The 19,221-nt window shown below is 38.6% G+C and overlaps 1 protein-coding gene across 2 annotated transcripts in view; it reads right to left on the bottom strand.

Moving 5' to 3' along the window:
- Window positions 1–417: 417 nt before the first annotated feature.
- Window positions 418–19,221, bottom strand: part of ST8SIA6 (ST8 alpha-N-acetyl-neuraminide alpha-2,8-sialyltransferase 6) — a 38,417-nt gene continuing 19,613 nt past the window's right edge. The window contains exons 5-9 of one of the 2 annotated variants that reach the window (XM_064704196.1): window positions 11,844–11,988; window positions 9,489–9,601; window positions 8,253–8,345; window positions 4,887–5,359; window positions 418–766 (exon numbers count right to left, since the gene is read on the bottom strand). In XM_064704196.1, coding sequence (XP_064560266.1) covers window positions 4,891–5,359; window positions 8,253–8,345; window positions 9,489–9,601; window positions 11,844–11,988 — 820 coding nt within the window. In that variant the 3' untranslated portion in view covers window positions 418–766; window positions 4,887–4,890. The remainder of the gene's footprint in view (window positions 767–4,886; window positions 5,360–8,252; window positions 8,346–9,488; window positions 9,602–11,843; window positions 11,989–19,221) is intronic. The other variant, XM_064704195.1, reaches the window with a different exon arrangement.

Below are 19,221 nucleotides of genomic sequence, written 5' to 3'. Positions count from 1 at the left end.
GAGCAGAGTGGTTTATAAATAATTATAAAGCTCTGGTCCTTCATATATGTGTTCTCAGAATTAACATCACTCATATGAGGGATCCCATTAAATCCACAGCATCATCTATTGCTCACAAAATGAAAGCCCATTAAATCCACAGCACTACTTACTGCCCACAGAATGAAAGCCCATAAACCACTTAACTACCTCTGACCTGAGGGATTTTCTCATCTGTGCACCCTGGGACAAACTAAGAATGACATGGCTCTGAATTAATTACTCCTCTGCAGCTCTTCTCATCACTTCTCTCATGTAGAAAAATGCCAGTATTTACAGGATGAAGTTGTTAATTGAAAACGTTCACTGCCAACGAATGCAGCCACCATACAGAGACTATTGCCTATACTGTGATATCAACAAAACCAGAGATCTTATGTCAAAATATTTTAATGATCCTCTAGAAGCAAAACATGATGAATGTCACATATTGCCACCATCCTGAGATTGTGCTTTGCTACCATTAAACCAGCAGAAAGGAGTTTCAGAATTTTTCAAATAATTGTTACTTTGTATTTTAAAAAATTATCACTCAAAACTTTTTAAATGTAGCAGTCACTGTGTGAAAAAATCACTCCCTTTTCTCCCCAAGTGTAAAATATTTCTCTATTGTAGCACTGTTGCAGAACTGTATTATATGCAGTTTAATGCTCACAAAATCACATCAGGTCAAATCCAAGACCAAACTGCTGGGATATACACAAATTGTCTCCTTAGGATCATCACCCTGAAATTAAAACAATACAATATGTTATTGGTATTCCCTTTTTAGTAGAAAAAACTGCTTGTTACACTTGAAATAAGACAATAGTTTATTCTTTGTATGCATTGCACCTTCTGCTAGCTTTTAATCTGTATCTCAGGCTGTGAGTCTCTGAGATCTACAATACAGAATCCCAGGCTCTCAGAATTCCCCTGGCTAAGCTGGAATGCCTATGCCTGGTCTAACTCAAGCATTGGCTCTTTCTAAAGGAGGACTTCTTCATTTGGATACCCTCAGAACCACTCACACTTATCCCAGCTGCTCCACACTCTTCAGGCTTCCTAAGCTAACCAGGTCTAGCCAGTATCCTCATGGGGACACATCAATTGCTAATTTGAATATGGATATGTTCTAAATTATATTATCTTACTCATATTTTGAAATCACCAGTGATTGCAATTATTCTGTTTCCTCAACAAGATAGTTCTGCTGTGGAAAACCAAAACAAAACCCTTCTAGAAATGTAAATACTTATTAATTTGAATTGAAATCTAACATAAATTCTCATTTGATTTAATCTATACTTTTCTATTCTGAAAGGTTTTAACTAAACCAGAAACAATTTATCTCCACTTGTTTCATTACTGACATTATTCTTATTACGTAAATTTAATTCACCTAATGCATGACCAAAGTGTGTGCTTAAAAGCTGTTCTGCAGGTGTTCTAAGGCACAAAACCTTTCTTTTAATATCTACTAATTTCACATTGGATAATATTTGCCCAAGTCAAGAACAGTCTGTAATTTGACTGCTTGGCAGGAATTCAGAGGTGTCCTTATTTTAAAATGTGGTATAATTTTGCTCAAGGTAATTATAACTGAACTGTGGGTTAGTTCATATTTCTCTAGCTACACTGGGACACCACAAGCACAAAAGAATTTCAATAGAATTTAAGCTCATGTTGGCATTCTACAGTTATAAATAGTTTATGTGTAACACTATTTATCACTTGGATTGCAGCAAATTTCAAGATTAAAAATATCACATGCTGACGGAGTTTGGGAAAAAAATGATTCTTTTTGATGTTAGCTGCTGAGAAAGTAAGCAGGCATCCCCTTGCTTTAGAGGATGCTGCTCTGGCAGCTCCACCTTGAGTGGAGGGAGTCACTACTTCTCTCTGTCAGAAATAGATCGCATTTAATTGTTTGGTTGGAGTTAAAAAACTCATACCTACTTTAAACTTTCCAGGTAAGATATGTGGAGGAGAGTTCAGCAGTTCTTACCTGCTAACCACCTGCACACCTCTGCTCTATCCCTCCTCCCTCAGTCCCTCTGCTCAGACAATTGAGCACTATTTTCTTCCCCAGCTCAGAGGTTCAGCTTCATTCTTCCTTTCTGTGGTTTTTTTTTTTTTTTTTTGTGTTGACTGACTCCTCTGAGCAGATGCTTAAAGCTACTGTTTTGTATGTCAAAGCAACACATACTCATCTGCCCTGCTGTCTTTTCCTAGCAAACAGAAAACCTGATGGATTCTTGGTCAGACAAAATTTGCATTTTAACCAGGCTTCTGGGCAATCAAATTTATGTCAGTCTGATTAATTTATCATCTGACAATTTTTCTAATCACATTTTTTTTCTATTTTTAAATATGAATTAGGTAATTTCCCCTCCTTGAACCTACATTTACTTGAAGCTAATGACATGCCCTTATCAGGTTAAACCAATGAACAAATAAGACTTCCTTCAGCTGCATAGCAAAAATTATTTCATAATCTAATACAAAATAATAAAGACCAATAATTATATTTCAAGATTTTGCTGTTGCTGCATTTTCTGCTTGACCCTCTGTGATAGGTGGGCACTGACTTTAGCCATGACCTGTACATGTCTGTTGAACATAATCATAAAGGTACAGGAGAGGACATTAAGGCAAAAAAAAAATTCCACTGGCTAGGACGGTGTTTAGGAGCAAAACTGCCAAAAATTATTCGCTGGGACGCAATTTTACTCTCCCTATAGGTGGTCCCAGCAGAGAAGCCTTCTTCACTTCTCATGTACAGCAGCAAACTTTTGTGTCCCAGGAATGTGTGTGGGAGGTTCTGCCTGAGCCTTCTGTGGGCACCCACTGGTGTAAGGAACCTACAGCTACCCACTAAGAGGAAAGAACACAGAGCGTGGAGAAGAACATAAAATGGAAACTGAAAAGAGAAAGGAGATTGTTGAATTTTTAGAAAAGGTCATCTTCAATAAAATATACTCATTATAGAATTTCATTTATCTCTAATAATTGCTAATACTAGCAGAATGGTAGCTCACACCGAAAGTATTTATTTGGTTTTCTCTTTGTAAATCTAAGTGTAAATGGGGCAGCACAACTTATTCTTCTTGTGTTTTTTTTTTTTTTCTTTACGGCTTATTTGGCAAATTTGGCCACAAGTGGTTTTCAGTCTATCAAGCATGGACAGCATTTAATTAACACATACAGATACTTAAACATTTCTGTGCCTTCTATCTTCTCTCTAGAGTAAATATTTCTAAGGAGCTGGCTTTCATTTTCTTATCTCATGTAGTTACTACAATTAAAATTACACAGTATGTCTCCAATGATTTATATTATTGGAATAACAAATACAATGGAAACTGCTGGATATAAACAGCTTAGCCACTAAGAAAAAATACATTATGTATTTGTTAACCTTTCCAATACACTGCAACCTTTTACAAGCAAAAAATGCAAGTGCTTATATATACAATTCAATTCCTCCTAGGTAATCCCCTGCCATGGACAAGGAGAATGGATTCATTATATGGATTCTAGATCCCTTCTCACAGGTTTTATATTATTTTAATAATCTGAAAGCCATTTATTTTTCTATTTCTTAAAAAACCCCTTGAAATGGAATAAAATTGTGCCTTCCTGGTACTAACAATCTGCTATTTTAAAACTTAGCATTCTCTGATGATAAAGTAAGTGTGAACGTATCTTTGACAACATGTTTTCTAAATATCAAAAAAGGATATTTTCATTTCAGAACCTAGCCAGAAGAAAAGTGCCCTTAGCTTTTAAGCTTGAAATTTCTGGCTTGAACAAGATGATGCTCTCTATTTAACTTGAGCAATACAGTCATGAGATTACATCAGTCCAATTAAAGTATATAGTATACAATGGCAGTTCTACTGTACACATCACTTACTATTATATTAACTTGGACCCCCTGGAAAAATAGAGGTCTGTGAAAGGAGACTCTGACAACAGTATTGTGAACTCAGGAATTTCTGAGCTTAAAAGATGAAGAAGTATTTATACAAATTGGCCCTACTTTTTCAACAGGGCAAATCAAGATTGAAAACACGCAGACAAATCTTTTCAGAGTCATCTCTAGTGTGTACACAGTAAATTGGCTCAGGGTCAGAGGCCAGACTGTGCTGCATTTCTCTGAGGCAATACACAGAAGGTAGAGGTCCAAGGAGTTGGGACAGATAAAACAAAGGAAAAGGAATGACACTTCTTCCTATATTTGTAACTCCCAGATTCTGAGCTGCCTCTAGGTAAAATGCTGAGCAAGATCTGCTGTAGTGTATGGCAGCTCCCTCATTGCCATCCACAAGCTGCTCTGCAGCATACACTGCTCCAATCTCTACCCTTTCACAAGAGGCAACGAGGCCAGAGATGACTGCTTCCCCTTCATGGAACAACCCCCATCCTTACTCTGCTCCCTCTATACACATGGAAAGGCTGGGCCAGGATTAGGCTTCTCTGAAGATGCTTATCCATTCTGAAGATCACAATGTGTGATAAATAAAGGAATTCTTAAAGGAGGCTGGTACCTGGGAACTGATACCAAACCAAACATAAGTTGGCAGAGACATGTATCTGAGATAAGGAGACACTTCTGATTGACAATGATTTATGGGGATAATTTGTACTTAGCTATGCTCCCCTTCTGGAAGACATTTTTCAACTCTGTGATACATATTTATTCAGAAAGATTCAATCTTTCACTTATCTGGAAATACAACTTTCATTGAGAGTAAGGTAGAAATGTCTCTCTAAGAAAGAACAGTTTTACTCTTTGTTAAACAAGTTTTCCCTTGGCACATTAGTGAAATAAAGACATTTCATGTGGTAAGAATGGGACCTACCTTTTTACTCCGATTCACATTTACCAAACTGCAACTTCAAAATGCCTTTGCCATGAAGCTGAAGGATCTGGTTGTATTCTTTGGGCATTGCATGGAAACCTGGTTTAGGCAGCTGGTTGTCATAATAGTGGTGGCTGATTGGCATCTTCTCTGTGGATTTTGAGAAAGGCCAGAAGCCATAGAGCTTCACATTCTCACACAGCTCAAGGGCAGCACTAGTGATCATAAAACCAGATGACAACCGGTAGGCCTTCACACCCTTAGTTCTCCAGAACTGGGCAAGACTTTTCAGATAAGTGGGGTGAAAAAATATTGCCCTTTGGGCTGCTTTGGACTCTTTCAGAGTGTGGTATACTTTAAAAGAAGTGGCTGTGTTGCTTCTGAAGGAAAATGCTGGCAGTAAAAGAAAAGCATCTCCATAGACCGCAATGTTTTCCAGAAATTCTGTCTTCTTTTCATTTAGCTTGTTGTATCTGCAAAGTACAACATTTTAGGAATGGAATGTACTATTGATACAAACATTACAGACCAGAACAGCACAACTGCACTTGCAAAGATGTTAAGAACTCTGCTGCAGCAGTTCAGGCTGTCTACACTGCAAATTTACATCACCCTATTATATGTTGTCATATGTGCAGCTATGAAAATCTGACTCTTGTATAATAAGAACACACTACACAGGATTGAACTGGCAACACAGGAGATACTGAAGCAGATCAAATTCACTGCTAATGAGACTAGGACATGTTTACAGAATTGATCAATTCAAGAAATTAGGAAGAATGCAAAAAAATATTGTGCTCATACCTTCTCTGTTTAAAAATACATGCACTACAATATATAACATATGCGTTTTGTGAAACTTGTTTCTCACATCAACAGGAATACAGAAATCTCTCTACAAAATCTCTGTGTCTGCCCTTTGTGGAAATGCAAGGATGCATGTGAGCAGTCTTGGAGTGTTAAACATTAGTGTGTCCTCAAGTGCAGGATGTACTTTTAAAATAGCTAAAAATACAGGCATCCCTGTTTATGTCCTTCAGCTACAAAAGGAACACTTGGAGATCTGTAAAGACTTAAAGCTTTAACTTCACAAAGGACAAGGATTTATTCTCAGATTCTTTCAGTCACCAACAAAGAGCAAAGAGTCCTAGCTCTCACCACTGCATAATCCTGTGCTCCCAAATACTGACTAGTGAAATTCCCAAGTTATCTGAGAAGTGATGCAACTCAACTCATGTCCTCTATAGGTCTGAATTTTCTGAATCACCTAAACATATGGCCCACCCCTTTTGGGGCTCAAAGGACTGAGTCCTCTTTTGTAGGTAGTTGTCTATTTGAGCACAGTATTTTCACCTTTTTAAGGCTATCAGAGTTCAATTTTACAACTCCAGCAGAAGCTGGAAAAATTGGTTTCATTTCCCTTCACAACTCAAGTAGGTTCAAACCCTCTTTTCATGCAGCACTTTGAAACAGAGGATAGCAGCCACTGCCATTTCCATTCAAAGCATTCACGGAAAAGTTACCTCTTGCAGAACTAGTGCAAGGAGTGATACACCCTTTCTCAACCAGAAGGGGTTTAAACTTACAGCTTCTACTTCCCAGAAAAGTGCCATTACCACCAGACTCTGAAACAAAATGAATGAGAGGGACTCAGGCCCTCCTTTTGACTCTGAACCTATGTGCATGCAAGAGTCACACAGCCAAAACAAGCAAGAAATGCCTGAGCCTGTGTCTACGAAAAGTGTTTGAAGGGTGAATTTCTGGCCTCTGCTACAAGAATTTTCTCTGTTTTTACTCACTGTAAAATACTGAGCCTCCAGGACAGAATTCAAATCTCTATTCTTCCTTAGCTAGAAACCTGGACAATTCAACAGTGTCTCAAACTCCTTTCCAGCTCTGCCACTGTAAGAAGTGTAGGCCAGTTTAATTAGGACACATAAGAGCTGTGCTTTTCTTCAAGAGAGTTCACCTACATTTTACACCCTGACAAACACAGTTCAAAAGCTGATTAACCGTAACAATAACATCAGACTACGCCAGTATGCAAACAAAGAATTAGAAATTACAGGGAATAACGTTGGAATAGGTCTTCTGATAGAAGAAACAAACTTGGTTCTGCTAAATGGTACCAGGCTGCTTCCTCCTGCTTCTTCAAAAGCATTTACAGTTTTCTCTGAATATTTAAATAAATACTTTTTAAAAATCATAAAAGTCCTCTTGTACTCTCACTTAATCCTCCCACAGGCTTATCTCCCATTTTCTTCAGTGTAACTTCTATTAACCCTAGTGTGACTTGATTTGGCTAAAAAATGAGTGCAGCTGTGGCAGAACACTTTGATTAAGCCCAGAAAAATTGTGGATCAGGTCAGAAGTCACCAACGATGCTGAGTGACTGGACAATTTCTATTCCTCATATCTCTGTGCAGCCCCACTAACATCTATGAGCTAAATCTAGTTTTGGAGAAGCAATAACTTGTCTTGATTGAAGTCAAACAGGTTTGGGTAAGCATTAACATAGTTAGTACTCGTTGCAAAAAATGAAATTCTATCCCTGAATCAAAGAAAAATGCCTGTTATTAATTTCTATGTACTCAGTGTACTTTTTCCTTCTTCCTTTCAAGGAATAAAAAAAAACCTTTGCCTTATGTTGTCTTTTTGACAATACCGTTATGACAGACAATAAAATACAGTGAGATTAGCAAGCAGTAAATAACATGGCACAGCAGTCCTTTCATAGATAAGCTGCAGTTGCAGCCTGCTGAAGATGTCAGATTAGTCAGGCTGGCCTTATTAGATTTTCTTTTCATCAAGAAGGTGAAAAAAACCCCACCTCTGCTGAGAAAAAAGTGTGTGAGCAAGCAGCTTTCATATGGATTGAAATAATGGATTAGAGAAGCTGGGCCTCCATTCAGGAAACAGCCTTCATCAGAGCAGCCTTCAAGCCCATTACCTAAGAACACGTGCTCACAGTGCTGCTGATAGACTCAGATGCACATTTCCAGCCTGTCCTGATTTATGATTACAATTCCTTTCTAAATGCTTGGGGTCATGAGGGTCATGGAGGAAAAAGAAGAGGCTTGGGCTTACAATCACCAATTTTACCCTGCCATAAATTGCAGACTAGTATCAGCCAAGGTATCTTGCTAATCTGGGTATTGCTAACTCCTTTATGCTACAAAAAAGGCCAGGTTTAGAAGATTTCCATTTAGACTAGCACATATTTCACATGGAAACTAAGGCTTAATGAGGTAATCTATGTGCACTGCTCTCTATGCTGGTATCCCAATGGATTTCCATGAAAATCTAAATCATGTCAAACAATTATCCACCATTGCACAGAAACAGATTTGCAGTAGTACTCACTTCTGAGCTATGATACTCGGATTAACAGTCACAAGGTTTGTTTTATTGCCAACATCTTTGCTAATGTTTCCTGTGGTTGGAGGGAGGTTACACCTGAAATTGAGAAACATTTGCTTAAACAGATGTGCACCAGAAATGATTTACAGTTACTATTTGCAAATTCCTCTCTTGTGCAATGACACTTTCACATCAGCTCCCAGGGATGTCTAAGCACTTTACAAATATTAAATAAGGCTTACAGCACTTCTAGTAAAGACATTTAATCTACTGTACAGATGGTTAAAATAGGGCACAGAGAGCACATTTTCATAAATCGTATCACAAACCAGGAGCACAGTCAAAATCTCAGGAGTCTATGAACGCCCTGTGCTGGCTGCTAGGAAATATTGCTCCTCTTGCCTAAACAATGCTGAAAGTCTTCCACTGTGTCTTCTAACAACAGCATAACTTGCCCTATCGCAGAAACAGTGATTTCTATAAAATGTAAAGAAAGCATTTTCTTAAATTCAGTCCCTTACTAAGTTTAGCATCTTAGTACAGAGACTTCCCATTTTTATTAAAACACTTATCTAACTGGAAAGACCTTTTCTTTTTTTAGCTTTTCAAATTTTAGGAAAAAATAAGAAAAGGAAATTAAATCCAGCATACTGTGTGACTGGACATCACTGAGAAAAGAACCTTCCCTCTGTTGCTCTGTTTCTTTGCATGAACTACAAACTGTGAGTTACATACTGAGAAAGTGGGTAAAATTACACTCTGAGTGTGCCTGGTTTTGTCCCAGTCTGTCCAGGGAGATTAAAAACACTACTTAAATAAATGCTTAATTTTTAAAATGAGTAACAGATGAAACAAATATTGGGGCAATTAGGTAGCTACGTGGGTGAGCCAAACAATGTCTAAGTAAACACTTTGTTAAACCAGAGATACACATGTGACATTTAATACCAGTCTCCTAAAGGATGTTAAATAACCAGAAATGTCAGGTTCTCAGATAACCACATTTCACATCACTGCAAGGTGACTTAGCAATCACAGATTATACATGTATCATCCAGCATGCTCCTTAATTAGAAAGCAGCATTCTGAAAACTATAAAGCAGAAGTATCCTTAAAGAGGCAGAAATAACAAATTGTCAAGATTCTTCCTCATTGCTACAAACTGGCACTGGCACACTTCCAATCCTGTCAAGTTTTTAGAATGGGGGACACACTTCAGGAAAATGAAGCAGCTCTTACCTGAACACAAAGTCAGAACTATCGATTTCAGCTCCACAGCTGGAATTTTTCAGAATGCCTCCATTTCCAACCACAGCACAGTTCTTGAAGGGATAGACTGAAAGAGGAGAGGACTGCAAACAAATAAAAAGATGCAGCCAATTCATTATAAGGGTTTTGATTGTTTCTTTGTGTCTATTTGCTCTTGCAGGTTTAAACTGGTAAATCCCAGTAGAAGCATTCACCATTTAGCACACAGGATTGCCAGACCTGGACAGCCAAGAGCCAAAAGTAGGCACCAATAGACAGAGAACTGTTACTTCTGCTACCAGAACTTTGAGAGAATAACACTGAATTGTTAAAACTGGGTACCTTTTAAATACACTTAACACTAAAAATACCTAGTAGTGGACTGCAACCTTGACAAACTAAGGAACTAATTTACACTGAAGATAGCTTAAAGTTACCCACTTTCCTTTGCACTGTAACAGAGTGGAGGTTGTCATATAATAATTTACTTTCTCAGGTAATAGAAGGTAACTTTGTAAATTCTCCTCACTTTTGTCACACCATAATTACATTTGAAACAGAATAATGAATTTAGGGAAATCTGAAGATGCTGTAAAGGATAATGATGTGTCCTGGCTTAACTCTTTGTGAATGTGAGGGCACACAGAAGAGGTTACTGTTCCTGGCTGTTCACCCTCTCTGTTCCTCCCCTTGTTACAGCTTGCTGTCTTGCAGTGGGGAAGCTGAGTGGGAGCTAAGTGCATCCACTTGAGAACCAGCACAGTTCACAACCTAGAAAATTAATGCAAATTGTTGGCTATTTAAGCTGACGTTAATATAGCTGGCTGTTATCCCAGTCTCAGAAACTTTTCATACATCTTACTCAACATCTTCTGCTGTGGGAGCACTGACATTTACCAGAGGCCAACAGCTGGGATATTTTGAGTACAGAAATTAAACCCAGTTGTAAAAGTGAGTCAAAACTTGCTTATGGAAAGCATTATCCTTCTCTCTTCTCTCATCAGCTTGCCCAAAGAGAAGCAAGAAGGGACACTGTTATGAACAAGGCAAAAAGTGTGGGGAAGTGGCAAATATCATATTTGCCTGGCAATATATTACAGAACAACATGTTGAAATATTTTGTTCAACTCTGAAAGGATAGTAGGAGAACACAAAGGCCAGGCAATTATGGCTACCTTAGCATGTATATGTGCACATAAAGCATACTACTTTTTCATTTCTCCAGCTTAATTTTGGAATTACAATTGTAATCCTCTATTGCAATGAAGTCAGTAAAGACTGATTGAGAGCAGTGTTAGGAAGAACTAGACCCATAGTAGCTGGGATATCACAAATTGAGAATGTCAGAGATGGGCAAGAGGGCTCCTATATGCCCTTAGCTTCAATAAACCAAATAAAAACTCTTTGTCTAGTCTCAAGATCTTTTAAGTCTATTGTAATCCTGAGGTACAAAACCTGATTCCTTTTCTCAACCTTTGCTTCTTGCTGCAAACACCCTGCCCTAGCAGGTAACAAAGCTAGTGAAAGGGCTGGAAGGAATGTCCTATGAAAAGTCACTGAGGGCTTTGGACTTGTGTAGTTTGGAGAAAAGAGCAGGTAATCTCATTGCTCTCTGAGGGAGAGGAAGGTGCAGATCCCTTCTCCATTATATCCACACAGGACATATCAGAATGGTTCCAAGCTGCAGCAGGGGAAGTTTAGACTGTACGTTAAGAAGCATTTCTTTACCAAGAGGATGGTCAGTTGCTGGAACAGGCTTCCTAGAGAGGTGGTTGATGTGTCAGTGTTTAAAAGGCATTCAGACCTTGTCCTTAATAACTTGCTTTAACTTGGTCAGCCCTGAATTCATCAGGCAGTTGGACTATGTGATTATTGAGGGTCCCTTCCAACTGAAATTTCTGTGTTCTACTCTATTATGTTCTATGCTACTCTGTATCAGATTTACCACCAAAATATCTTTCATAACTTACATGCCCACTGGAAGCCTGCACTGGAAATGGCATGGCCATATGAGGAATATGAAACCTTCTTCCAGATTGAAATGCCTTTAAAAACAGGAATGATAAAAGCAAGGCAAACATTTTCAGAGTATTTGCTCCTGAACTGGCTGCCAAGCCAGTGTTCTACAGCAACTCGACCTCCAACTTATGATCTGTGATACCTGTAAATACCCCTACCACTGCAGAGGAAGGGGAAAAAAAACAACAAAACAACACCTTGCAAGGCAAATAAAGAAGTGCATACAGGGGCTGATGGGTCTCTTCCAGAGGAACCACAGTCTCTCAATTACCAACCCAAAATACAAATACTGTGATTATAATAACACGACAAATATACAGTTCTTACCACAGGCAGCATCTTAAAAATGTCCTGTGTAATGAGAATAGTCTTTTTACTGTCCACTTCATAACTCATGTTACTTCCCAGTGGGCTGTTGTTTTGAGAAGCAATAAAATTGTGAACTGCATCACAGCAGGAAGCTAATTCTGACCTGCAAAAAGCACAAATAAACAAAACCTGCTCAAAGAGAGGCAAATAAGTAGAAAGGCAGTGCTAGAGAACCAGATCAATTAACACCAGTTTGAATTAACTAGCAGCAAAAGGCTATATTAACCTTCTATGATGTCATTTCCTTTGACTTGCTTTGCTATGCAAGTCCATTTTCATAGCAAATGCTCAGAATCTAATCAGAACTGATAACTTTTTTTATCTCTTGGTCTCCTTTTCCCACTGAGAAAAAGTTGTAATCCATCTCCTCAATATTATTAATTGCTAAGATTAATATAGAAACACTGAGAGACTTCAGTCCCCAAAGAATTAAAAATGTGATTTTTGCCAATATTGAACAAGTGGTTGTAAGAAACTAGAAGGCCGAAGAAGGAAAAAAAAAAGGGATAAAAGAGATAGAGATGGAAGGTACTGGCAGTGGTACTTAGTGAACATCTAAACGATTGCAAGCCAATTAATCAATAATTAATTTCTGCAACTGTTCATCACAATTTTCCTGTGCACAGTACCACAGGCATTAAATAATTTACATCACAACTTGCACATAAAGAAGACAGATGTGCTAGACAGATAGCCTAGCTGCTCCCCAAAACACCTAGCAGAAGTCCTTAAATAAATTAAAATGGAAGGGATTCACTCAAACCTTTGTGGGAGTGAAGACTATTACTCATCTTACAATTCCTGTTACCTCCAAACTTATAAAAATATTATGTGTGCAAACATTCTACATTATTAACAGTGAAATGAAATTAACTTAAAATCCCCATCAGACCTTTGAAATCAGACCCAAAACACTACAATTTATTTTGCTATAGGCAACAATGTCCTCTCTGCTGCTGTGGAATCTTATGTTCAGTCTGTAAGGCTGAAATATTCATGGCCAGACATTATGTATCAATTGCTAGGACACAGCTTTCTCATTAGGTGAGATACTAAGAGAACTACGAACAATTAAGAGAAAACAGTCTTATAACAGAATTCCCCAGAATTTTGAAAATACCACACTGAAGGTTAATTGAGAAGAAAAGAAATTTACCATTACAGCCAAATAGAAAAGTTTAATTTCATACTGTTTCAATGTGTAAAGTAAAACAAATTGTTGAAACTAGTTAAATATTAGAAGCTAAATTCTGCCTGAAAGTGAGCTGACTTTAATGGGGTAAGACACAGCTAAGAGAAGTTGTTGCATTTCACTTTATCAACAGTGTAGACACAGAAAATACAACAATAACAATAATAAAAATAGCATAAAATACTAATTATTATTATAAATATTATAAAATGTTAATAATAATAATTTAATGTTTCTGATGTAACTGAAGCACAGTCCAGCACATAGAAAAACCTAAAGATTATGTTTTCTGGAAGACAAGGAAAAGAATGAACAGGTCTGGGATAACTCTCAATCTCACCTCTCTTGAAAAAAATGGTCAAAATAAGGAGGGAAGGAAGGAAGGAGGGAAGGAAGGAAGGAGGGAAGGAAGGAGGGAAGGAAGGAGGGAAGGAAGGAAGAAGGAAGGAAGGAGAAGAAGGAAGAAGGAAGGAAGGAAGGAAGGAAGGAAAAGGAAGGAAGGAAGGAAGGAAGAAGGAAGGAAGGAAGGAAGGAAGGAAGAGGAAGGAAGGAAGGAAGGAAGGAAGAAGGAGGAGGAAGGAGGAAGGAAGGAAGAAGGAAGGAAGGAAGGAAGGAAGGAAGGAAGGAAGGAAGGAAGGAAGGAAGGAAGGAAGGAAGGAAGGAAGGAAGGAAGGAAGGAAGGAAGGAAGGAAGGAAGGAAGGAAGAGAAGGAAGGAAGGAAGGAAGAGGAAGGAAGGAAGGAAGGAAGGAAGGAAGGAAGGAAGGAAGGAAGGAAGGAAGGAAGGAAGGAAGGAAGGAAGGAAGGAAGGAAGGAAGGAAGGAAGGAAGGAAGGAAGGAAGGAAGGAAGGAAGGAAGGAAGATTTCAGTTGTCAGATGACTTACTGTGACTTACTGGTATATATTAACACATTTTGCATACTGAGCTCTCCAACTCCTCCAAGGCAAGGTTCCCAGGAGTGTGAGGAACACTGGGAAAGACTGAGTGCTGGGATAGCACAGATCTGAAACACCCACACTAAGAGAGTAACCAGGAAATGACACTCCTGAGAGAGGAACCAGTAGGGTTCAGATTTCCTTAAGCTGCATTTGACTCCCCTCCCCAAACATGGTGATTCCCACTGCCCTGCTCAAGACCTTAAGGGGCAGGGCTAAGGAGAACCACAAGGTCCAAGGCTGTGGATGGAACTGTGACTGTGCTCAGTGGTCAGGAGACATCCAATGGTGAGAACAGTTCTCTGTGTGTATCTAGTATCCTACTTTAAATATATGGCAAAGTGAAAAGGGTGCAGTAAGGCAGTAGAGTCAAATGATGGTGTCTGGGAACACTGGACGTTACAGAAACAGTGACTTTTGACTGGAACATACTTGCTTTTCTTTCTTGTCACTTTTTGCTATAGCCAGCTCATTCTAGTCTTAATAAACACTGTAGCAGTAAGAGGATTCAGATCTCACTGTCAGGTCCTCAGGGCACTACCCAGCCTCCCTACTGCCCAGCACCCTGGAGCTGTCCCCATCCTGCCTAGGGTCCAAGACCCTATTTCAGTCTTCCAAAGCCATCAGTCACTGCCCCAGCAACACCACAGCAGGGCCAGTCTCCAGTTGTGTCCATCCTTTTCCCAGGATGCCTGGGCTATGGCTGCCCTATTCCTGGCTAGGGGTGGGACGAGCCCAGGTACCAGTTTCTGCTCTCTGGCCAGGTTACTGTGTTGGGATCCCACACCCTGTCCCTCAGGAAGCAGCTGTCCTTCACTGCTCCCTGGCACTCACATGGAAATGAGGAATCACAGAACCCTTAATGTTGATGTCCTTGTTTATTTTCTTGAAGCTAAATGAAGTAGGCCTAAACATTATCTGTGTCGACCACTGGACATTCAGAGAAGAAGGAATAATGCCAGAATATTCCTGCCAAATTTAGTAAAAGAGCTCTTTTGTGTGACACCTACCAGACCTGAAAAGCAAGCTGATAACAGATCCCATTCATTAATAGAGATGACATGTTTTTGCTTTTTATTACTCATTCCACAAGAAAAAGTGCTTCAATAAAAGCAGAAACAGTGTGGAAGAAAAACAGGTATCAGAATTAATAAGAAAGTAATAGTTTAAATTAAAATTATGGATTCACTGAGAAAATAAAACAGAGCCAAGCTAGTCCAGAAACACAGTAAGAACAAGAGAATACATACTGAATAATGACAAATATCCATGCTAAAATTTGGTGGTAACAATAGAAACATTTTACTTAGATCAAATCATGACACAGAATCCCACTGCGCCCAAGCATCCCTGTACAGAGCTCCAGTGGGAATGCATGTAACTGCAGACAGCCACACCCATGGCAATGAATTCAGCGATCGCTCACACAGGACTTTGTACAAGCTCTGACACGTGCTAATCTACAACTGACAGCAAATGATGAGGAAGGGGTAGAGACTGGGCAGTTCAAGCAATCTCTTACTGCAATTTCATCAGAGTATTAATGTCATTCATATGTGGTCTGTCAGGAGCTGAGGACTCACTGAAGAGCAAGCTGAGGACTCACTGAAGAGCATTTGCTTCCTAAGATTAACACATGTATCCTACAAGGGCTCTGTGTGAGGTGTTGCAAAGCCAAGACAACATTTTAACTCATGTATCGTGCCACCTGGGGAGAGGGAAACTTAAGATGGTGGGATAAGAAACAAGGCTCAAATCATAACAGCACCAAACAGAAGCAACTTTTTTTTTTTTGGACTAGGAAGTGATACACATTGTCTGTTCTGACTGGGAGAAAATCCTGAGATATGGAAGCAGCTCTCAGAAGATTGGATGCTGCTCTGCAGGCTGAGCATCCATCTCAGAGCTTTCAGAACACTAATGTAGCTTACAGTAAGAAAGTTTAAGTTCAGCTTATATCAGAGACTGTGGGCTTGCCCTAGAACAAAGGGTGCTATGATCCAGTCATGCATGACAAGTGCAGACTGAAGGTGATGCTTGAGTCAAAGTACCCAAGTTTCGTAGGGCACTAATTTTGGAAATTATCTCCTCTGTAGCAGAGGTTATTGCTGACAGTTTCTTATTTGGAGAAGCCTTCTCCTCCAACAGTTCTCCTGCAAGGATTTGGAGCTGAGTGATATCTAAGAGTTATTTTTAAATCCTGAGGCATAACTCCAAACACAGATATTTCTTATGCCAAGATAAGCAGAAAGGGATTTGACTGCATTATCTAGAACAGTCACTTGTAATAAGTGAGGAACAAAATCAGAACCTGATAAAAGACTACACCATTTTGCCAGGTAATACATATCTCATAGGACCCAGTAAGTACAGTCATAACCTTAGTCAATAACCTAAGTGGAGGGATGTGCTGCATTTATCTGGGAAGTTCTGATCACATTAGACAACATAGAGTCAAATATAGTTGCACAGAAGAATGTTTTTTGTTGCTCACCATACACTTTCACTGAATTTTTTCCTTTGTGGCCAAAGGATGCAGGACCCAAGTTTGCATTGTTTTTCAGCTGATACAGAGTTTTGAGCCTATGGCATCCAAATAATTTCTTCAGGTTCATGGCCACTGACACCTTACAAAAATCCTGGTTTCTTGAAGAAAGTTACCAAAATTGTATGGCTTGTGAGATGAGTTAAATAATGTTATTTTCCAGCTGCTATGCAGTTTCTCCATGCTGAACTGTTGGCAGTAACAGAGGGCTGTTGCCTTGATTACACGTTTCCAAACTTTTCTGCATAACAAACACTTCATATGGATAGTCCACTGTATTTAGTGGAATACACATGCTCTAAATATGCTGATAGAGTTTCTTTGCAGCTCCTGCAGTTGCTCTGTAGCCAAGATAGCAAAATCTTGGTTCTGTGCTAGTATGAATATATGCATTTTAGCTGATTCAGGCCTTCTGAACAAGCTGCACATGCCTGCTGACAAGTCACAGTGTGCACACATCCTGAAGATAGTGCAAACATCTCAACATCTTCAACAACTCAGGGTGGACCAATCACAAGGACTAAAACAATCAATGGTCAGTCAAGGCTTAGCAGACTCTCTCAGCTGGTTCAAAAGCCAGCACTGCCCTTACTCTGAGTGATACTGGAAGAATCTATAATGAGTGTGAAATCTGTCTTTATGTAAAAAGCTTCTGCAGAGTTTAAAAACTTCCATTCCATTGAACTTTTTCCATTGAATGCACACCAATGCCTGTGGAGCTGCGGCCTGAGGGCATTTGTCACTGCTGAGAACAGTGTGGAATATTTCACTGTTGTTATGCACTGGACTAAACTGGGGTGGGAGGAGGAGAAAAATGGATGGAGAGAGATGCTGCCAAAGTATCAAAATATTCAAAACATTGTTAAAATAAAAGATGCTCAACTGTCCTTTAAGGCTATGGTGGGAAAGGTGAGGAAAACAATTTTAATTTGCTCTAAAGAAAGCTTAAGTTCAGTATTAGGAAAGAAAGACTAAAAGAAATTGCCTAGGCAAGGTGCAAAATTTCAACAACTGGAATATTTTAATAGTGATGAGGACAAACTTTTTCCAGTAATGATGTAAATCTATTTGATTTTAAGTCATCATTTACAAACATCTATAAAGTGAATGTTTGTTTGCAAAAACAGTATCATATCAGCCCTGTTATAAAGCACCCACACATTACTGACACCAGTAATGCTTACATAGATGTATCTCCTTGTGGATTTTCAGTTACCCTAGACACAAAAAATAAAAATCACATAAAAGAGAACCAAACACAAATTAAAGCTAGCTAATATTTAAAGCAGTAACTCCTGTGAGCTAAGTGGACATCACAGCACAGCTCACAAGATCATTTGAACAAAGACCAAAGCATTCAAGCAACAAAAGTCCATGGATTACTAAAAAACAGAAAAAGTTTTGTTAATTTTGTTTTAATACTTTACCTAGCTTGGATCTTTGTAATCATTAGTTCATGTGACTTATTATGCTGTACATGTCAAGACATCAAAGACTTTAAGGTTTCATCCTGCAGAGACTGTTGTGGCAGTAGAAGAAGCCACAAAAAATTCCACTGTGTAATAGCAAAATTTCAAGGGCACAACTACAAACAGGAAGACTACTTTTTATCTATGTCCATTGCTGTAATATTTTATAATGAGGAAGCAATTATCTTACCGTACTGCACTGGGGGCTCTAGACAATGACACAGGTTTCTCCAGGCTCTTATCAATCCATGTCAATGTGTCAACCAAAGTACAATGAAGCATATTATGACATATTCCAAAATTAAGAAAAAAGTGATTAAATCTGATATCTGAAGCAGAACATTTTTGAAGGGGAATGCTACACTGACAGCCCTTGAATTGCCTACAAATGAAGTAATATCATAAATGTCTAAGACAAAGAAAGCCAAAAGGGTTGAATCTGAAATCAAGGATGAATATGTAAAAAGTGTAATAAAATTTCCAAACCAAAGACTATTTAAAGAGTCTGCCATGAAGACATAATTAGCTCAGACTAATCCAAAATTAGATTCTACTTATAGGAATCCTCCATCCTTTAGAAAAGTATATAATAGTCTGTAGACCAATTAAAAGATCCAAGCCTTGCTTCAAACTGTCACTAATTACTATCTCTCCACCCATCTTCTTCTCTCCTGAAATAGGAGACATTCAAAATGTCTTTGAATATATACTCATTATTTTACAGATCATCTATTAAATCTGTGCAGCAAATGTACTCTTAATCTCTCTGCAGTCTGAGTTCTGTGAGCTTTCTTGTAAACTGGAAGATTTCAGAGATTACACCAAAAATATTGATCTGTTTAGTGCTAGAAAAGCTATTGATTATGTGATGGAGTGAGCTTATATAAGCATAAATTGACCTTGCAGTGTATTTTATTTGTGTTTCAACTGGGGTTCACTGCAGTTCACAGATGTGATAAGCAATACTGTTATATGGGTTACAGTGTAGTTTGCAACAAAACTAATCTCTTCAAGAAGCGGTATTCTATAATCTGCAGGAATGTTTAACACACACTTTTGATAAGAGATATTAAAGTGGGAAAAGGGTAATAGAGGTCAAGTGGAATAAAAAGGAAGATGGAAAATAACAGGACATGGAAAATGGTGGATCTTTTATCTCTTCTTTTCAAGAAGACATGTTTTTTTTTAAAGTAGTA

The sequence above is a fragment of the Zonotrichia leucophrys genome, chromosome 2 (genome assembly GCF_028769735.1).
Source record: "Zonotrichia leucophrys gambelii isolate GWCS_2022_RI chromosome 2, RI_Zleu_2.0, whole genome shotgun sequence".
Classification (NCBI taxonomy): Eukaryota; Metazoa; Chordata; class Aves; order Passeriformes; family Passerellidae; genus Zonotrichia; species Zonotrichia leucophrys.
Note: the sequence above shows the minus strand (reverse complement) of the source record. Positions and strands in the feature narration are given on the sequence as shown.